The sequence below is a fragment of the Canis lupus genome, chromosome 14 (assembly GCF_003254725.2).
Source record: "Canis lupus dingo isolate Sandy chromosome 14, ASM325472v2, whole genome shotgun sequence".
In the NCBI taxonomy this organism is placed as follows: Eukaryota; Metazoa; Chordata; class Mammalia; order Carnivora; family Canidae; genus Canis; species Canis lupus.
The window spans coordinates 21,226,655-21,244,835 of record NC_064256.1 but is presented as its reverse complement, the minus strand read 5'-3'; the positions used below and the strand labels follow the sequence as shown (position 1 = coordinate 21,244,835).

Sequence of the window (18,181 nt, the reverse complement as noted above, 5' to 3'; positions counted from 1 at the left end):
ATTGACAGCACGTAGGCCACATAGCTGCAAGGGAGTCTGGGAAATGTAGTTTTAACCTTCTAGTCTTTGCAGTACAGGAAGATACATGTGGAGATACAGGAAGATAGATGGGAAGAAGAGTTGGCCCCAGCTTCTAAGTCATTAGGCCACACGGAATAGAGCTTTCCAATGGGATGTGAGTCCACCCACTCCACTTACTTCCTCAGATTCAAAAGACCAGGCAGAGACATTTCTCCCTCCACCTCCTCCTGCGTGTCACTGCATGTGTGCCTGTGCTTACAACAGAGACTAGCCCACTTTTGATGAGCTGTCTCTTCTGGTTTTTATTTCATATCTAGGGTAAATAATTACTTCATGACAGTAGAATTTTTGGTGTAAGCCTGTGCTTGTCTTGTCTTTCAGGCTTTTTAGGTTTGGTGGGGATTGTTACAGAGTAAAGGCTCTTTTGTGCAGATGGTGAGATGGTGGAGTAGCCATCTGAGGTTGGGATCTTGGGTCCTAACTCCATGGTTCTCAACCAACCCCACATTATAATCTCATGATGGAGTTTTAAAGGTACCCATTTCAGAGATTCTGCTTGGATTAGCCTTTACAATGTAATTTGATAGGCCTGGACAGTGAATAAATCCGGAAGTCCTTCAGGAGACTTGAATATACAGCTGGGGCTGAGAATAGCAGTCCTAACCTACCGAACTTGACATTAGCAAAGGCTGTGGTTCTTAAACTTTAACAGCATCAGAATCACCTGGAGGACTTGTTCTACTGTAGATTGCTGATCCCACCCCTAGAGTTTCTGATTTGTAGATCCGGAGTAGGGTGTGATAATTTACATATCTGAAAGTTCCACTGGAGGAAGATGGTGCAGAGCCCACACTTCTAGCACCACCGGTCTGGAAGGAGTTACTGTCTATTTTTCATAGTACCTATTTGTTTTCTACTCATGTGGAAGATTTTCTTCCTGAATCAACAGTTTTTGGAGCATCTGCTTAGTTTCTGTTCTTTGCAGGAGTTGGGAGGCATGGAATGGGAGGAATAAGATGCATTTGAGGAGATCAGCATCTTAACATCTCTAGAGCCTTTCACGGGAAGAAGAGAGCTTTTCTTTTCATTTTCTTCTTCAAGTTAGTATCCCTTATTCTCTATAGGTTTTCTTATGTTCTTCCCCACTGCCCTTTGTTAGACCTGTCAACTCTCTATTGGGCTCACAATTCTATTCCACTATGATTTGTTAATGAGCTTTCAACTGTGGCTTGATTCCAGTTTGAAAAACATTCCTCGGGTGGCTCAGCGATTTAGCGCCACCTTCAGTCCAGGGCGTGATCCTGGAGACCTCGGATCGAGTCCCACGTTGGGCTCCTTGCGTGGAGCCTGCTTCTCCCTCTGTATGTCTGTCTGTCTGTCTCTCATGAATAAATAAATAAAATCTTAAAAAAAAAATTCCTCCATGCAGAAACCTCTTTTCTGCTATTCTCCTTCTTTTGGCTGCTCTAATTCATACTGAACTAAGAGTGAATTTGTCCTGAAAGGTATCTTTCTGGTTCTCCTTGCCATGCCTTTTAAAAACCCAGTCATTGAAGTTTTGTTATTGTTGGTTGGTTTTTTTTTTTTTTTAATTTTATTTATTTATGATAGTCACATAGAGAGAGAGAGAGAGAGAGAGAGAGAGAGAGGCAGAGACATAGGCAGAGGGAGAAGCAGGCTCCATGCACCGGGAGCCTGACGTGGGATTCGATCCGGGGTCTCCAGGATCGCGCCCTGGGCCAAAGGCAGGCGCCAAACCGCTGCGCCACCCAGGGATCCCTGTTGGTTGGTTTTTTATAACTAGGATGTACCTGGCTAGTGCATCCGTTTTGCAAATGCTATTGATAACCTATTCAAGCTATTATATGTAATGTTTGTCAAAAATTTAACATATTCAGTGGTCCTGAAATTTTGCTCTGTGGAACATAGATTCATGGAATTGACCTGAAATTTCCATATTAAAGTTCGGTAAAGGTAAACTTCTCTCAGTTTGTGGAAAAAATATATAATGCATAGGTTTTCCAATTTTAACCCTTTCTCTTTTTCCCTGAGTCTTGACTGTGTGAAAGTTAGCTGCTGTAGTATAAAATTCTTTATTGTATTGATTAAGTAGCAATGTTGTATGGATTAAGTTAGCAGCTGTAGTATAAAATTCCCTATTGTATTGATTTCATAGTCATCTGCCAAGTCATCCCTTTTCCTTCTTGGTGATTTTTCTGTTTGAAAACTAGTGCCTTTTATTTATAACTCTTGATATACAAATTTTGTTTAATGGTGGAATCTGTTCTTAGAAATGCAAATTCAGAAGCATGATGATAAAATCAGGCAATTAGATTGTAAGAAGAGTAGCTGTAAATATTTACATGCTGTTAGTATAAGAAAAAAATTCATAACAATGAAATTCAGCCTTCTGGAAACAATCTCAAGTTTGATGAATCTTCTAAAGGCTTGTTAAAGTGACGCAGAGTGTGCATGCAGAGCAGCTGTTTTGAGTTGGCTTAAAAAGGGAGGCTACATTTCTGTAGTTCCCAGGTATTGATTTTGCCACCAGGTAGATTCCATCTCAGTACACCTTCAGAACGCTGCGACGTCTAGATCTTAACTTTATGTTGTCTTGAATGAAGCTGTGTAAGTGTTCTTCCTTCACTATACATGATGCCAGTGCAAGAAGATGAGAATAGGAGGAGAAGAACTGGGAATTCTGACAAGTCACACAGCAGTAGGGAGCTAGATGGAGTTAGTGCAGAGGTGAGGCCAGGAGGCTGGTACAAGTTTTTGTGAAGCCATCTCCTGTGGAACCAGTTACTTTCTGCTTCAGTACAATGTGTTCAGGACCTAATACACATTTCCACGGGCCTCAGGCAAATTCCGTGGTGTATCTGGAACTTTGGGTCTGGTTTCAAGAAGTTGCATTGGTTGGGGCTAAGATAGCAGAGGAGATGAGTTAGGAAAATGTCTGTGGTTAGTGGTTTGCTGATTTTTTTTCCTTCTCCAGTTATGAGCCAGGTTACTCATCACTTAGACTTTTTAAAGAGTATATAAACACCCTCCCATAAATAATGCAAGTACTTTATTCCGTTTATTGAGGTCTTTAACTATGTGTCGTCTCTGCAGCAGAGCACTTTGTTATTATCTCCTATCACACTTTCAACCATCCAGGACTTCTCATTTTACAGGTGAGAGAAGTGAGGCTGAGAGGTCAGTGGTCTTGCTCCAGGTCACACCTGATCCCCAGTCACAGGTGGCCTGACACTAAAACTGTGTTCTGTGGTTGTGTTTTTTTCTTTCTTTAAGACTTTATTTATTTATTTATTTAGAGATTTTAAGTGGAAGAGGGGGACACCTGGGTGGCTCAGTGGTTGAGCCTCTGCCTTCAGCTCAGGGTGTGATCCTGGAGTTCCCGGGATCGAGTCCCGCATCGGGCTTCCTGCATGAAGCCTGCTTCTCCCTCTGCCTGTGTCTCTGCCTCTCTGTCTCTGTGTGTCTCTCATGAATAAATAAATAAAAATCAGGCAGCCCGGGTGGCTCAGCGGTTTAGCGCCGCCTTCAGCCCAGGACCTGATCCTGGAGACCCAGGATTAAGTCCCGTGCTCTGCATGGAGCCTGCTTCTCCCTCTGTTAGTGTCTCAGCCCCTCTCTCTCTCTCATGAATAAATAAATAAATAAAAATCTTTAAAAAAAAGTGGAAGAGGGGCACAGCGAGAGAGAGAGAGAGAGAGAGAGAGAGAATCCCAAGCCGACTCTATACCCAGTGCAGAGCATGATGCAGGGCTTGATCCCAGAACCCTGAGATCATAACCTAAGATGAAACCAAGAGTCAGACTCATAACTGACTAAGCCACCCAGGTGCTCCTAAAGCCATGTTTTTTAATCACAGCACTAGATGGATACTACAAACTGGTGGTGTTAGGAGAAATTGGGAAATTCTTGATTTCTGGGTGTGTATTGTATTAATGGTTAATATAAGTTATGGTCAGTTTGAAGCTGCCTATGGTGTGGCTCAATGGAAAGACCAATAGAGTAGGAGGTGGAAGGTTTGAGATCTGATCTCAGCTCAGACAATACTTAGAAATCTAAGCACAAGTTGGTGCCAGTTCTGACTTTTGAGGAAAAAATTGACCCTCTTTGAGTCTTGGTTTCTCTTCTGTAAAGTGGGTGCAACATTATTTTCTCTCCAGGTCTCAGATTTTGCTATGATTATCCAGTGAAGTAATAGTCATGCATTGAAAATACAAAATGTTCTATACATATCAGCTGATATGACTTGGATTTTGGGTCACTATATGGATTTTGTAAGAATTGATTTATAGAACTCAGTACTTCTGCTAATATTTACTGAACCATCTGTATGTGCCAGACATTGTACTAATGTTGGTGATACATTGGTGAATAACTCCTGCCTTTTAAACAAAATTTTTAATAAATTTGTACTCCCTTTACCCATTTCTGCCACCCCACCCCCTGCCTCTGGCAACCACCAGCCTGTTCTCTATTTTTTTTCTCTGTATCTGTCATTTGTATATATATATTATATATATATACATATATAAAAATATATGTTATATATATCTATTTATATGTATCTATAAAATAGATTCCATGTACGAGAGAGATCAGATGGTACTTGTCTTTCTCCATCTGATTTATTTAACTTAGCATAATGCCCTTGAGGTCCATCCATTTTGTTACAAATGGCAAGATTTAATTTTTCTTATGCCTGAATAATACTTCATTTTATATCTGTCTCACAATTTCTTTGTCCATTCACCCATCAGTGGACACTTAGGTTGTTGCTATGTCTTGGATATTGTAAATAATGTAAATAATTATTTAAATAATTATTGTAAATAATATTGTAAATAATGCTGCAGTGAGCATGAGCGTGCATATATATATTTCCAAGTGTGTGTAGTGTTTTCGTTTTCTTCAGATAAATACCCCAAAGTAGAATAGTTCTATATTTAATTTTTTGAGGAAACCTCCATACCGTTTTCCATAATGACTGCACCAGTTGACATTCTCACCAACAGTGTACAGTTTGTTTCTCCACATTCTTGCCAACACTTCTTATTTTCTTGTCTTTTTAATAATAGCCAGTCTTAACAGGTGTCAGGTAATATCTCATTGTGGTTTTGATTTGCATTTCTCTGATGATGAGTGACAGTGAACATCTTTTCATGTATCTGTTGGCCATCTCTATATCTTCTTTGGAAAAATGTCTCTGTAGATCTTCTACCCATGTTTAAAATTGGATTTATTGTTGCTATTGTTGTTATTTAGTTGTAGGTTTGTTTGTTTTTTTTAACATATTTTGGGTATTAGCCTCTATCGAGTGTATGATTTACAAATACTGTCTCCCATTCAGTAGGTTTCATTTTGTTGATGGTTTCCTTGGCTGTGCAGAAGCTTTTTAGTATGATGTCCCACTTATGTTGCTTTTGTTGCTTTAACTCTTGGTGTCCTATTAAAAAAAGAAACAACTCATTGCCAATACCTGTGTCAGAGTTTACTACCTTTGTGTTTTTCTAGGAGTTTTAGGGCTTCAGGTCTTCTGTTCATTGGGTCTTTAATCAATTCATTTTGAGTTAATTTTTATGTATGCTGTCCACTTTCATTCTTTTCCATGTGTTGTTTAGTTTTCCAACACCATTTATTGAAGAGATTTTGCTTTTCCCATTATCTCTTCTTGGCTCCTTTGTCATAAATTAATTGATCATATATGTGTGGGCTTATTTCTGGACTCTCTTTTGTTCTACTGAACAAAGACAAAAGTGTCTTTTTATGCCAATACCACAGTTTTACTCCTATCGCAGTGTAATATGGCTTGAAATCAGGGAGCATGATGCCTTCAACTTTTTTTTCCCTTAAGATGACTATTTGCCTTTTTTTGTTTATTGTTTTAGGTGATTCATACAAATTATAGGATTTGTTATGTCATTGAAAAATGCAATTGGCATTTCTAAAAAAAATATATGTTTTTTAAAGTGGTCTCCACACCTAGCATGGGGCTCCAACTCACAACTCCAAGGTCAAGAGTCACGCACTCTACCAAATGAGCCAGCCAGGTGCTCTGCCACTGGAATTTTGATAGGGATTGCTATGAATCTGTTCATTGTGTTGTGTAGTATGGATATTTTAACAATTGATTCTTCCAATCCATTAGTCCAGAATATCTTTCCATTAATTTGTGTCCTCTTCAGTTTTTTTCCACTATGTTTTGTAGTTTTCAGCATATAGGTTCTTTACTTCCTGGTTAAATTTATTCCTAGGTATTTTATTCTTTTTAATGCTGTTTTTTTTTTTTTTTAACATGCCTTATTTTTTAGATTTTATTTATTTATTCATGAAAGACATAGAGAAATAGGCCTCAGAGACAGACAGAGGGAGAAGCAGGCTCCTCGCAGGGAGCCCGACGTGGGACTCGATCCCCGGACCTGGCATCATGCCCTAAGCTGGAGGCAGACGCTCAGCCACTGAGCCACCCAGGCATCCCTTTTTAATGCAATTATAAACAGGATTGTTTTCTTTTTCTTTCTGATAGTTATTAGTGCACAGAAATGCAGCAGATTTTTGTGTATCGATTTTTGTGTCCTGCAACTTTACTAAATTTATTCTGACAGTTATTTTTAGTGGTGTCTTTAGCATTTTCTATGTATAATATCATGTCATCTGTAAGTAGTGACAATTTTATTCTTCCTTTCCAATTTAGATGCCTTTTATTATTTTTTTTCTTGCCTACTTGCTCTGGCTAGGATTTTTCAATACTGTGTTGCACAGAAGCAGCAAGAGTGGGACATCTTTGTCTTGTTCCTGCTCTTAGAATAAGGCTTTCAGGTTTTCATTGTTGAGTATGATGTTAGCTGTGGGCTTATCATATATGGCTTTTATTATGTTGAAATACATTCTATACCCACTTGATTGAGAAATTTTTATCATAGTAGGTGCTTTTTCTGTGTATATTGAGATGATCATTGGATCTTTTTTATTCTTCATTTTGTTAATGTGTATCACAGTGATTTGTAGATGTTTAACTGTCCTTGCATCCCTGGAATAATTTCATTTGATCATGGTATATGATCTTTTTAATATATTGTTGAATTTGATTTGCTAGTATTTGTTGAGGATTTTTGCATATATGTTCATCAGGGTATTAGTCCGTAATTTTTTCTTGTGGCATTCTTGTCTGGTTTTGGTTTCAGACTAATGCTGGACTCATGAGTTTGGAAGAATTTCTTCCTCTTCTGTATTTTGCAGGAGTTGGAGAAGGATTGGTATTAATATTTCTTTGAATGTTTGGTAGAATTCACTGAGGAAGCTACCTGGTCCTCGACTTGTTTTTTGGGAGGTTTTAAATTACTCTTTCACTCTCCTTAGTTTCTAGGAGTTTATTAATTTCCTCTAGGTTGTCCCGTTTGTTAGTATAATTGTTCATAGTAAATCTTACCTCTTGTATTTCTGTGGTACCTGTTGTTGATGTCTCCTCTTTCATTTCCAGTTTTATTTATGCCATCTATCTTTTTTACTTTTCTTTTTTTAAGATTTTATTTATTTATTCATGAGAGAGAGAGAGAGGCAGAGACACAGGTAGAGGGAGAAGCAGACCCATACAGGAAGCCCGACGTGGGACTCAATCCCAGGTCTCCAGGATCAGGCCCCCTGGGCTGAAGGCGGCGCTAAACTGCTGAGCCACCAGGGCTGCCCTCTTTTTTACTTGTTGAGTCTAGCTAAAGGTTTGTCAGTTTTGTTTATCTTTTCAAAGAACCAGCTCTTAGTTACATTGATATTTTCTATTGTCTTTTTAGTCCATTTCATTGGTCTCTGCTCTTTGTTATTTTTCTCCCCATATATTGTTCTCCTGTGCCTTAGATCCTGGTAGAGTTACAGAGTGAATGCTTTGTTTCTTACAGAAGTGCAGTCCTGGTGGGGAACACTGATGTGCATTTGGGGATTAGTAATGGAAGAATGCTGTGGGAATTTAGGGCAGGGGAAGTTTACTCTAAAATAGCATTGCCCAGGGAAGGCTTTATGAAGTGCACAGTATAGTGAATTAATTAGATTTTAAAGGATGTGGTATTCAGATGGAGCAAGAATAGTTCACTTTGTGGAAACTTACCTTTGCTTTTAAAAGGAAACCCAACTAAGTACCTAGGGTCACCATATGCCTTCTAAAAAATGTTAGTTATGGACTGTTGTGAGATACAGAACTTGGAGGAAATTTCTCTGCTCTTAAGAGGATGGAGGTGTTTCTTATCTTCTCCAGTAGTGTTTGGCTTATTCTTTCTCAGAAGATAAACTCAAAAGGAAAGAATCTCCTGAAATCTGTAGGTCATCACTATCATCGATATTTGGTTGGTTAGCATTCTGTTTTTTCCTTAATTGAACAGCAAAGAACACTAATTCAGAATTTTAAAAAGATGACCAAATTTTATGGACAAAAATAGCATTGGTGGTTATAAGTACTCAGATGAAATTAAAGGAGTTATCAGTCTTGCTTTGGGAAACAAGGTGACCGACCAACTTGTTTCAGAAAAACTACCTCTCCTCTTCCAGTGATTAGTTAATAAAATTATTCCTGACAGTGGCAGGCCAAGAAGCTCAGGCGGTTACATATTTAGAGACAGAGAACCCATTGTCCAAAGATCTCAGAAGAGCCTTTGCAAACACACAGAAGGGATTGAGAACAATTTGCATAAATCTCCCTGTGGATAGCGACATGGCTCCGGTATGAGGGTGGTTCCAGGAACCCCTCCTTGGCTGTATCATGGGGTGACGCTGTGCTTGGTGAGGATTCAGTCTCACGATGGTTTTTGCCAGCACGATTGGGTGATGGGACACTGAATAAGCCCACTGTTTGGTTCCACATAAGGACTCTTTTGTGTTGGCCTGGGGTAGTTATATTCAGGTTTGTCTTGCTTTTTCCCCCAACTGATGTTTTTGGACTTTGTGGGCTGGGGAATTAAGCACAACACCTATTCTGAGCTAATCTGTCAAATTTTGTTCTCAAAAGGTAACCGTAGCCCCTTGTATTTCTAGAACGTGGAGAATAATAGTCATACCTTTGGAGACTTCTGACTTCTTAAATTAAAAGTTGGGGAGAGGAGGAGACCTTGCTTGGCATGCCCAGATAACTAGGCATTCATGCCTGTCCCCAGCAGAACCGTGCGAAGTAATTACCTGTTTGTTAATAGGATTCGCCTTGTTCACCAACTTCTTTAAGAACTGTGTTCTCTTGCATGGTTAACAAACAAGTTGTACTTTAATATTTCCCTGTGGGGAGGGTATGGATCACTTTGGTGTGTAGTTTAAAAATGCCAGCTGGTTACAGATCTGTTTCAAGTTTTCTATTTTCCTGCTTATTTTTTTGGGAAAAAAAGATTACATTAAATATCACATATGAAGAGCTTTACTCATTTCTTGCACGGACTCTTATCAGTCTAGAAGCCACATAATGAGTCTAATTTAAAATCCAAGGAGTAGTTTATGCACTGGGGAAATTTGGTGATTTAAGTATAAAAATGAAATTCACTGATTTCTAACCTGGAGTTTATTTTCTTTTAGTCTACTAGCTTGATTTCTCAGCTTTGTTCTAATAATATAAACATTTTTATGTTTATTTATAGGTGGTTTTAACCAAGAGAGCAGATCCAGCTGAGCTTAAAACAATATTTTTGAAGGTCAGTATAAAGAAATCTGTTTTGTTTGTTGTTTGATTTGTGTTCTCGAATTTTTAAAGATTATTTTCAAACAGCTTTTATTTCATTGTTATATAAAAAAATCCCAAAAGGTATCTTTACTTAAGACTTATGAAAGAGATCCATTACAATTACTTCTGTTTTTTGAAATGTATCAGAAACTTGTAGGTGATTGTTTGTGAGGGCAGTATGGTTTGCATTTTAATTTCTTTTCTCTCACTTGGGGTCAGATACTAGAAAGGAGTTGCTGGGGGATTTAGTATCACAACTCATTTACCTTTTGAGGATTCACTTCTGTGGTTTGCTGATCATGCTTTTTCTTCCTAAGAAGTTGAAAGCTCTTTGTAAACATTTCAGTAATCCTTCATCCATCCAGAGAGGACTGTCCTTGCTTCTCATTGGTAAAAGCCCTTCATTTTTACCATTATCGTCTTTTTATTGCAACTGTGGTGCCTGGTGAGGGGGCCCCAGTATAAATAATAGTACATATTAGATCACAACAGATACTGTATGTTTCCCATATATTTCCTTAGGTTTCTTATATTTCCCCTATTTTGGGACATTGGGCAGTGAATGAATGATATTCTAATAGAAAATTCTGCCTCAGGTCCCAGACACCAAATCACTTTTAATGTTATTTACCTGGAAACTTGATGTTCTGCTATGTACCAAATACATGGCTCAGAAAGTTACTAAATTTGTGAGGATCACTTTCCTCATCAAAATGCGATACTATTAAAAAATACTGAGAAATCAGAGAATTTGAATACTGACATGATTATCTGATATTAAGGAATTGTTATTGATTTTAGGTCAGATGATGGTATTCTGATTACAGGAGCAATTAAGAGTCTTTCTCTCGGGGTGCCTGGGTGGCTCAGTGGTTGAGTGTCTGCCTTTGGCTCAGGGCGTGATCCCGGGGTCCCAGGATTGAGTCCCGCATCAGGCTCTCTACATGGAGCCTGCTTCTCCTCCCTCTTCCTATGTCTCTGCCTTTCTATGTCTCTCATGAATAAATAAATAAAATCTTTTTTTTTTTAAAAAAGAGTCTTTTTCTCTTAGAGGTACACACTGAAGTATTTACAGATGAGATTATGGTGTCTTGAGATTTGCTTTTAAATAATCCAGTTTTGGGTGGGAGGGAAAATGCATGGTCTGTATGATGATAATTTTTGAAACTGGTAAATGGAACATGGAGTTTTTTACCCTGTTCTCTCTACTTTGTACATGTATGAACATCTTCTTAATAAGCTATAAAAATTTGTAAAGATTGAGTGAAAAAACTTGGATGAATATGCCCAGCACCTAATATGCCTTAGATACTGATTCAGGAAATGCTTGAAATTAAATAATTCTGACAGCCAGAGGCTTCAAAAGGAAATGGTTTAAAAAATGAGCAGGTTTGAGGGAGGGGGGGGAGTGATAATTTGTTAGGAGGTTTGGGTTATAAGTAAGCAGAATTCTCTATAAATTTGGTTTTAGCCTGAAAGGACAGCACAGTAGAGAGCTTCTAAGGTGGAAAAGGATTCCAGACCATGAAAGTCCAAGGAACAGAAATGCTTTGTTTCTCACCTGGGGCCCACTGTGATTGAGATGAGGTGTGTGTGAGGGAACCATAGACATTTTTAGTATGTGTACTTAAGGTCTATAGTATAAAAACTCTTATAATATGATTCTAGAAGAGCACTTGCAGAGGATTGCCAGAGAGCCTAGAGAGATGGATAGAACTCATTAATTTGAGCACACTCATAAGCATTCTTTGAATTCAGGACCTTTCTGTTACTTCTGTTTTGATTGTAGGCATCCTTCTGACAGGAAGTGGGAACAACTCAGAGCATCTCAATAGATTGTGCATCTCGGATACCTGTTGGTCTTTTGGTGTGATCTAATGGAAAGGGTCCATCCAGGTAGAAGCTGTGTCCACCTTTTGAGGCCACATGGCAACTGGTAAAGTTAGGTTAAGATCCCACGTTGGAACAACCTGTCTTTTCCAGCTGCTCCATGTCAGTAGGAGGCAAGTGTCTACTGGAGACAAATTGGATTGGTCGGGTAGACCCAGGGAGGGTGGGAATTCTTTGCAGAATTCTGGAGAGCCATCCGTGAGATTTCTGTGTAAGTAAGCCTGAGGGTGGAATCTTTGGGACCTGATAGGGAAATGTTGTCTTCTCTTGGGGTGGTTAAGACTACACGGCTTGTGAGAGTGTGACTTGGAGGCCAAGAGGATGCTGGGGCCAGGCAGGGGGGTACCGTCCATAAAGAAAACAGTGATCAGCAGTTTCTGGAAGGGATTGTGAATCTGGCAGAGGTTTGGGTGATCTCATCAGGCCTGGGCAGTGTGGTACCCACACAAATCCACCTTGGCTCAGCATGTGGAGGATCTCTTGTTTACCATCTGCCACAGATGGTGTTGGGGCAGGAGAGTTGGGATGACGCCCACAGGGCTCTGCGAGGCACATCTCCTCTGTGGCTGGGCCTTTCAGTTAAGTGTGGATCAGCAGTTAGCCCTCTGTGAACCTGACTACTGATTTTGACTTTTTCCTGATTTTTCTTCATGATAAATATTGCAGCCTTCAGTCTGTTACACTAGTTAGAGAACTCTTCTGCAGCTTGGGGGAGGACCTTTGGAGCAGATGTACTGATAGCAGGGGTGTCAGCGACTGTGGAGGTCATAGAGCTGGTGCAACTGCTCCGGAGAGAGGAGGGAAGAGGGGTCCTGGAAGACTGAAGTGGGCCCAATTCTGGTTTATTTTATCCTTGAGAAGAGTTGAAATAAGTTGTTTTCTTCTTTTTTGGGGGTGTTGCTTACTCTATGTGAAGTAAAGTGTTGGGGATATAAAGATGCATAAATCATGGCTCCTGCCGTTTAGTATCTCACTGTGTGTAAGTGTAAGACAAACAAAAAAGCCATGATATCGTTGATGAGCATTATATGGTGTTAATTAGTGGGAAGATGATGTGGGGCTAATTACATTGTGCTAGCAAGGGTCATTACAGTTAGAGCTGGTGATGTTTGAGCTGGGCTTGACAGTGAGGAGGTACTTACCAGCTGGAGAAGGTAGAGGACAGTTGTGGGGCAGAGGAAGGCTTTTCTGAGCAGCGGCAGCAACAGGTGTGAAACAGAGGGCTATAAGAGTGCCTTGCAGGAGGTGACCTGGAGCTCAGGTCCTTGGGCAGTGCGCATGGATGGGATGTAGGGCTGGACTTGGTCTATGGCATTTATAGCCTGAGGAGGTTGAGTTTATTATGCAGCCCCTTCTGGTGCTAAGGGGCCGGTAACCTTTTGTGTGAACATGGAAGCTGAAGTCCAGGTATGGTCAGTTTTGTTTCTAACCTGAATGTTGACATGGTTTTTTTTTTCCCCCCTGCCTGACACTTTTGGTGCTGCTTTGTGTTAATTTGAGCAGGTGTACTGAGTGCTCACAGCTTAAATAAAACACCATGAAACTTTGTGGTGAGTGGTATGTACAAAACAGGTGTAAGCAGTGAACATGTTTTCAAGGAGTGCAGCTTTTATGCGGGAGACACGATTTACAGGCATGCAGCAGGTATGAAAGAATCTAGGTTCACCTATGGTGCCTGTGTGGTTAAAGCAAATGCCACAAGAAACAGCAGGAGCAGTCCCAGTGGTGGGGAGCCCTTTGAAGGCTCCTTGGAACCCTGGGCTGAGTGGAAACTGGAGAGTCAGGGAGGAGGACAGCTAGGTAGCTCCAGGGGAGAGGGCATGTCTGAGGGAAGGGCTGGAGATGTGTTTGGGAGTACACAGCTCTTCCAGGTTGAAGAATCCTGGCTCCTTCTTCAAATGAAATTCAGCTGTATGCCAGGGAGGCTGCCAAGCATTACAGGGTGTAGATGACAAAATTAGAAAGGTGATTGGGAGTTTGGCATGTCTGCTGAACAATAGGAAGCCTTTGAAGGTTTTCTGAGTAATCCAGTGACACTGGCAGGAGGAGTTTGACATTTGATTGGTGCAGCAGCACTATGAGTTAGGCAGCCTTGGGTATAATCCTGGTGTGTGGCCCTAAAGACTTGATTAGGATTGTGGCAGCAGGGGAAATGGAGAGTGGGCAAAGTTAAGACATTTTGAAGGACTGCTTAGTGAAAATGGTCTTGTCTGATGGATGGGAGGGAGCAGGGGATAAATATGACCACTGGATAGATAGGCTGGGTCAGAGACGTGCCAGTAATAAGAAGGGGGATACTGAGAAGGAAACCATTAGCTCAGGGCAGAGCAAAGGGGGTGATGTGTACTGTTTACAGGTTGAAGTAGCTGAATGCCTGTAGTGTAAGATGTAGGAGATGGGAAGACTGCATAAAGGGACTAGACAAGGGGAACAGGTCCTATTACAATTTATAATAGTACATAGTGAATTGCACTTGGGTGTTTTTTTTTTTTTTTCCCCCAACAAAACATAATAGCTGTATTCAGGATTTTTATTGACAAAATTAGAAAAACAATTTCTTTTTTGAAAACTTTTTTAAAATGAGAAGGTGGTTCATATTCATTGGCAAAAATTGAAAAAGCACAAGTATATAAAGAAAAGTAACGTGTGATTCTACCATATAGATATAATCTGTATCTATATATACATATGTATTTTATTTATATACCTTTCTCTCTGTTTCTATGTCTCTGTGTATGTATATAAACCTTTTTTTTTTTTCCTTAACAGGAGAAAGAATAATGTTTTATCCTGTAAACCCCCCCCCGCCATACACACACCTAATATGTTAGGAAAACCTTTTCCTGTAATTGGGGATATTTCTACAGTTTTATTGTTGTGTGCTATTCCCAAGTAGAGCTGTTTCTACCATAATTTATCTAGCTACTTCCTATTACTGGATGTTAGTTGTCTTTTCTGCATTGATAGTATAACAACACTATAATATACTCTTGAATCTGCATTTTTGCATATGGCATGCATTTGTTTCATCATATTAAAACTTAAAAAAAATTGCAAGGGAGAGAGAGTCTTCAGGACACTTGTAAAATCTAGTCCCAAAGAAGGAGGAAATACCATTTTAAAGATGCAGTAGCTGTGTAGTCCACTCCCTTGATAGAGACCCCTCCATTCACTGCTGCAAGGGCAGTGGAGCACTTTTGTCAGTACATACTTATTATGATCTGTCTCTGCCCATCAAATGAAGGAACAACCTTTGACATTTTATTATAATTACAAGGCAGACCATGCAGCCTTGGTGATGAGCTGGTTTTGCAAACTAAAGAAAACCGTGTTTTCTATGTTCAGATGAATATATTTTTAAGTTTAGAAAATTCTTTATCACCCCTGAAAAAATAGGGCAGAAAATATCTTGATTTTTTTAATGTGTAAACTATTGAGGTATAAATCAAGCATATAGATCTTAAATGTACAGCTCCATTAGTGTTCACAAAGTGAGCACATGTATGTAACCAGGGTCCCAAAAGCATCTGATGCCCCTTTTGGTAAGTATGCACCCCTCCTAAAGGTGACCAGTTGTTTGGTTTTCAACTTTATATAAATGGAATCCTACAATATGTTTTCTGGTGTCTTGTTTCTTTCACTCCTGCTTTAGTTGTTAAGATTCATCCATTGTGTGTGGTTGGTGTTAGTTTATTCTCCTTGCTGTGTTGTGTTCTGTTATGTGACTGTACCACGGTAGTTGATTTGTACATCGTACCATTGGTTGATGTTTGAGTTATTTTCCATCTTTCTGCTATTGAAGATAATGCTGCTGTAGATATTAAAATGCTAAAGCATGTTTTTTAGTCAAAAATATATACATATAAACACATATGTATCTATCCACACGTTTCTGTTAGAGACATAGTTATGATTGAAATTGCTGTGTCTGTGGTTATGTGCATGTTCAGTCAGAGATGTTGCCAAGCAGTTTTCTAAAGTGGTTTAATGGTTTACTCTCATAACACCAGTATATGAGAATTGCATTTGCTCCCTGTTTTTGCGAGTACTTGTTATTTCTTTTTAATTGTCCTGGGTATGGGTGAAGGGTATGGCATTGTAATTTAATTTTGCGCTTTCAGTGGGATTTTTTTTAGGGCTCAGCAGCATTACAGTGATTCTGAAGGTTACATGGGAGGAAAATCAAAGACCGATCATGGCCCAGGAAACTCCCAGGAAGGAAGTAGTACAATAATTTTAAACTTTCCTTCATTCGACAGATATTTATCAAACACATTTCATTCTCTGCCTGCCACCAGTCTGGGAACTAGAGGATGCTGTAGTGAGAACCACAGGAAAAAATCCTTTCCCTCTAGTTGTAGCAATTAAGATGCACGTCATCTTGCAAGAGTAGACAGGTCAGTTGGCAAGGACTCCTGCCGCAAGGATGACAAGAACTGTCAGCCCATCCTGTCATTCCTCCATGGAATTTGGGGGCAGCCTCAGAGGGGAGCCATTCGTTGCCAACTGATCAGAACCGGTGTTGAGGTTGGACTTACTTGCCCGCTGTTCCCTGATGATCGTATGATAGTTAACATGTAGTAAACATGACATCCTAAAGCCAGGGGAAGAAAGAATGATTTCATTTGTGCTCCTGGGACAACCAAGAGATTAAGTGGGAAAAATTAAAGTTGGAAGATCCTTACCTCAAACCACATAAAAAACTGATGTACTGATGTATTGAAACTTAACTTAAAAGCCAAGAGAGGGCAGCCCCTGTGGCTTAGCGGTTTAGCGCTGCCTCAGCCCAGGGCGTGATCCTGGAGACCTGGGATCTAGTCCCATGTCAGGCTCCCTGCATGGATCCTGCTTCTCCCTCTGCCTGTGTCTCTGCCTTTCTTTATTTCTGTGTCTCTCACGAATAAATAAATAAAAAATCTTAAAAAAAAAAAAAAAGCCGAGAGAAAATGTGGGTAAATATTAACATTGAGATGAGGAAGGCCTAACTTCTAGACTTAGAAGTAATGGAAGAAATTGCAAAGGAGTAAGAAAAAATACACTCAATTATCTACAAATATCAAACTAGGTAAATATTTGCAACAAATCTGATAGAGGGGGAAGAAGGCGCATTCACACACTGCTGATGGGAGTGTGAATTGGTACAATCTTTTCTGGAGAGAAGCATGATGAAGTATCAAGAACCTTCCAGTTCCTCTCCTTTGACTCAACAGTTTCTCTTCCAGGAGTCCAGCCTTTGAAGGTTGCCAGGAATTTGGACAATTGTTATATACAAGTCTCTGTTTACCTTAGCTTTATTTAAAAATATCCCAAACTAGAAGATAAACCTGAACCACCTACCTGTGGGAGAAGAATTAAACTGAGTTAATTAATTACTCTCTGCTACAAGCAAACATAGGTATAATTCTAAATCATAGGATCGCTATAATTAGCAACATACCCTTTGTGTTTCTTGTTTTGCCTCAGGAAAATCAAAATATAATTCTTTTATGTTTCCAAAAAGCCAATTCAGTGCTAACTGAAGAATAGTGGGATTCTTGGACCGTTTTTGAGCTTTTCTTTTGTACAATGCTAAAATATGTTAAACGAAAACTGATCATATAGAACATTTGTGAAGTGCTTTTTGTGTGTAGCATATGGTGCTTGATTATTTGTTTATTTCTAGCATCGACCTTAAGAAGCAGGTAATGTTATCCCTATTTTACAGGCGAGGAGCCAGAGGCTCAGAAAGCTATACTTTTATGTGAGGTCATATAGGTGGTTAGAGGTAGAAGCAGAGCTCAGTGCAGCCCAGGCCTGAGGGACTCCAGAGCTGGTTACTGTGTGTCTAAGCAAGAGTTTGTCCTGCATTGGAATTAAAATGTAGAAATAACAAGTGACCTTTAAAAATAATTTTAATGAGTGTCTGGGTGGCTCAGTCATTTAAGCATCTGCCTTCAGCTCAGGTCATGAACTCAGGGACCTGGGATTGAGCCCCACATTGGGCTCCTTGCTCAGCAGGAAGCCTGCTTCTCCCTCTTCCTCTGCCTGCTGCTCCCCTGCTTGTGCTCTCTCTGTCAAATAAATAAATCTTAAAAAAAAAAAAAAAGAAAGAAAACAGTTTTAATGGCCCACAGTTTATAGTCTGTGGCTGTTGAGGAAATGGAGATGCTGTTGCTGCACTTCACCTCCCCATGCTCCCCACATCACTGTGCCCCCCACCCCCATGTGGTTGCTGTTATCCATCTCACCTTGTTCTTCATGTAGCTCACAGTCTTCACCTGCCCACCCTCACATCACTTTTCTGTCCCCAGGATCAAGAGGTCCTCTCCTGCTGTATTAGGGTACTGTATGATCCCTTGGGCCCTGGGACTCCCTGGGACAGGAATGAACAGATTCCCACTTACAGAGGCTGGAATGTATCGCTAAAGGCAAGAGGAGTGCTGTGAAAAAGCATTGAGTGCTGCCTAATTCTCATTTGCCATTTCCCTCTAGGATGAAGAGAACACCAAGTAGAGCAGACTTTCATATCTTCTTCCATGAAATCCCCCAGGAAGCCATATAGTTAATAATTTGCATTCTGGCTTAGTC

The 18,181-nt window shown here is 39.9% G+C and overlaps 1 protein-coding gene across 2 annotated transcripts in view; it reads left to right on the top strand.

Annotated features, from left to right (window-relative positions):
- Positions 1 to 18,181, top strand: part of SLC25A13 (solute carrier family 25 member 13) — a 185,551-nt gene that overhangs the window by 19,708 nt on the left and 147,662 nt on the right. For both annotated transcript variants that reach the window (XM_025471293.3, XM_025471294.3), the window contains exon 2: positions 9,642 to 9,695. In XM_025471293.3, the coding sequence (XP_025327078.1) occupies positions 9,642 to 9,695 (54 nt within the window). The remainder of the gene's footprint in view (positions 1 to 9,641; positions 9,696 to 18,181) is intronic.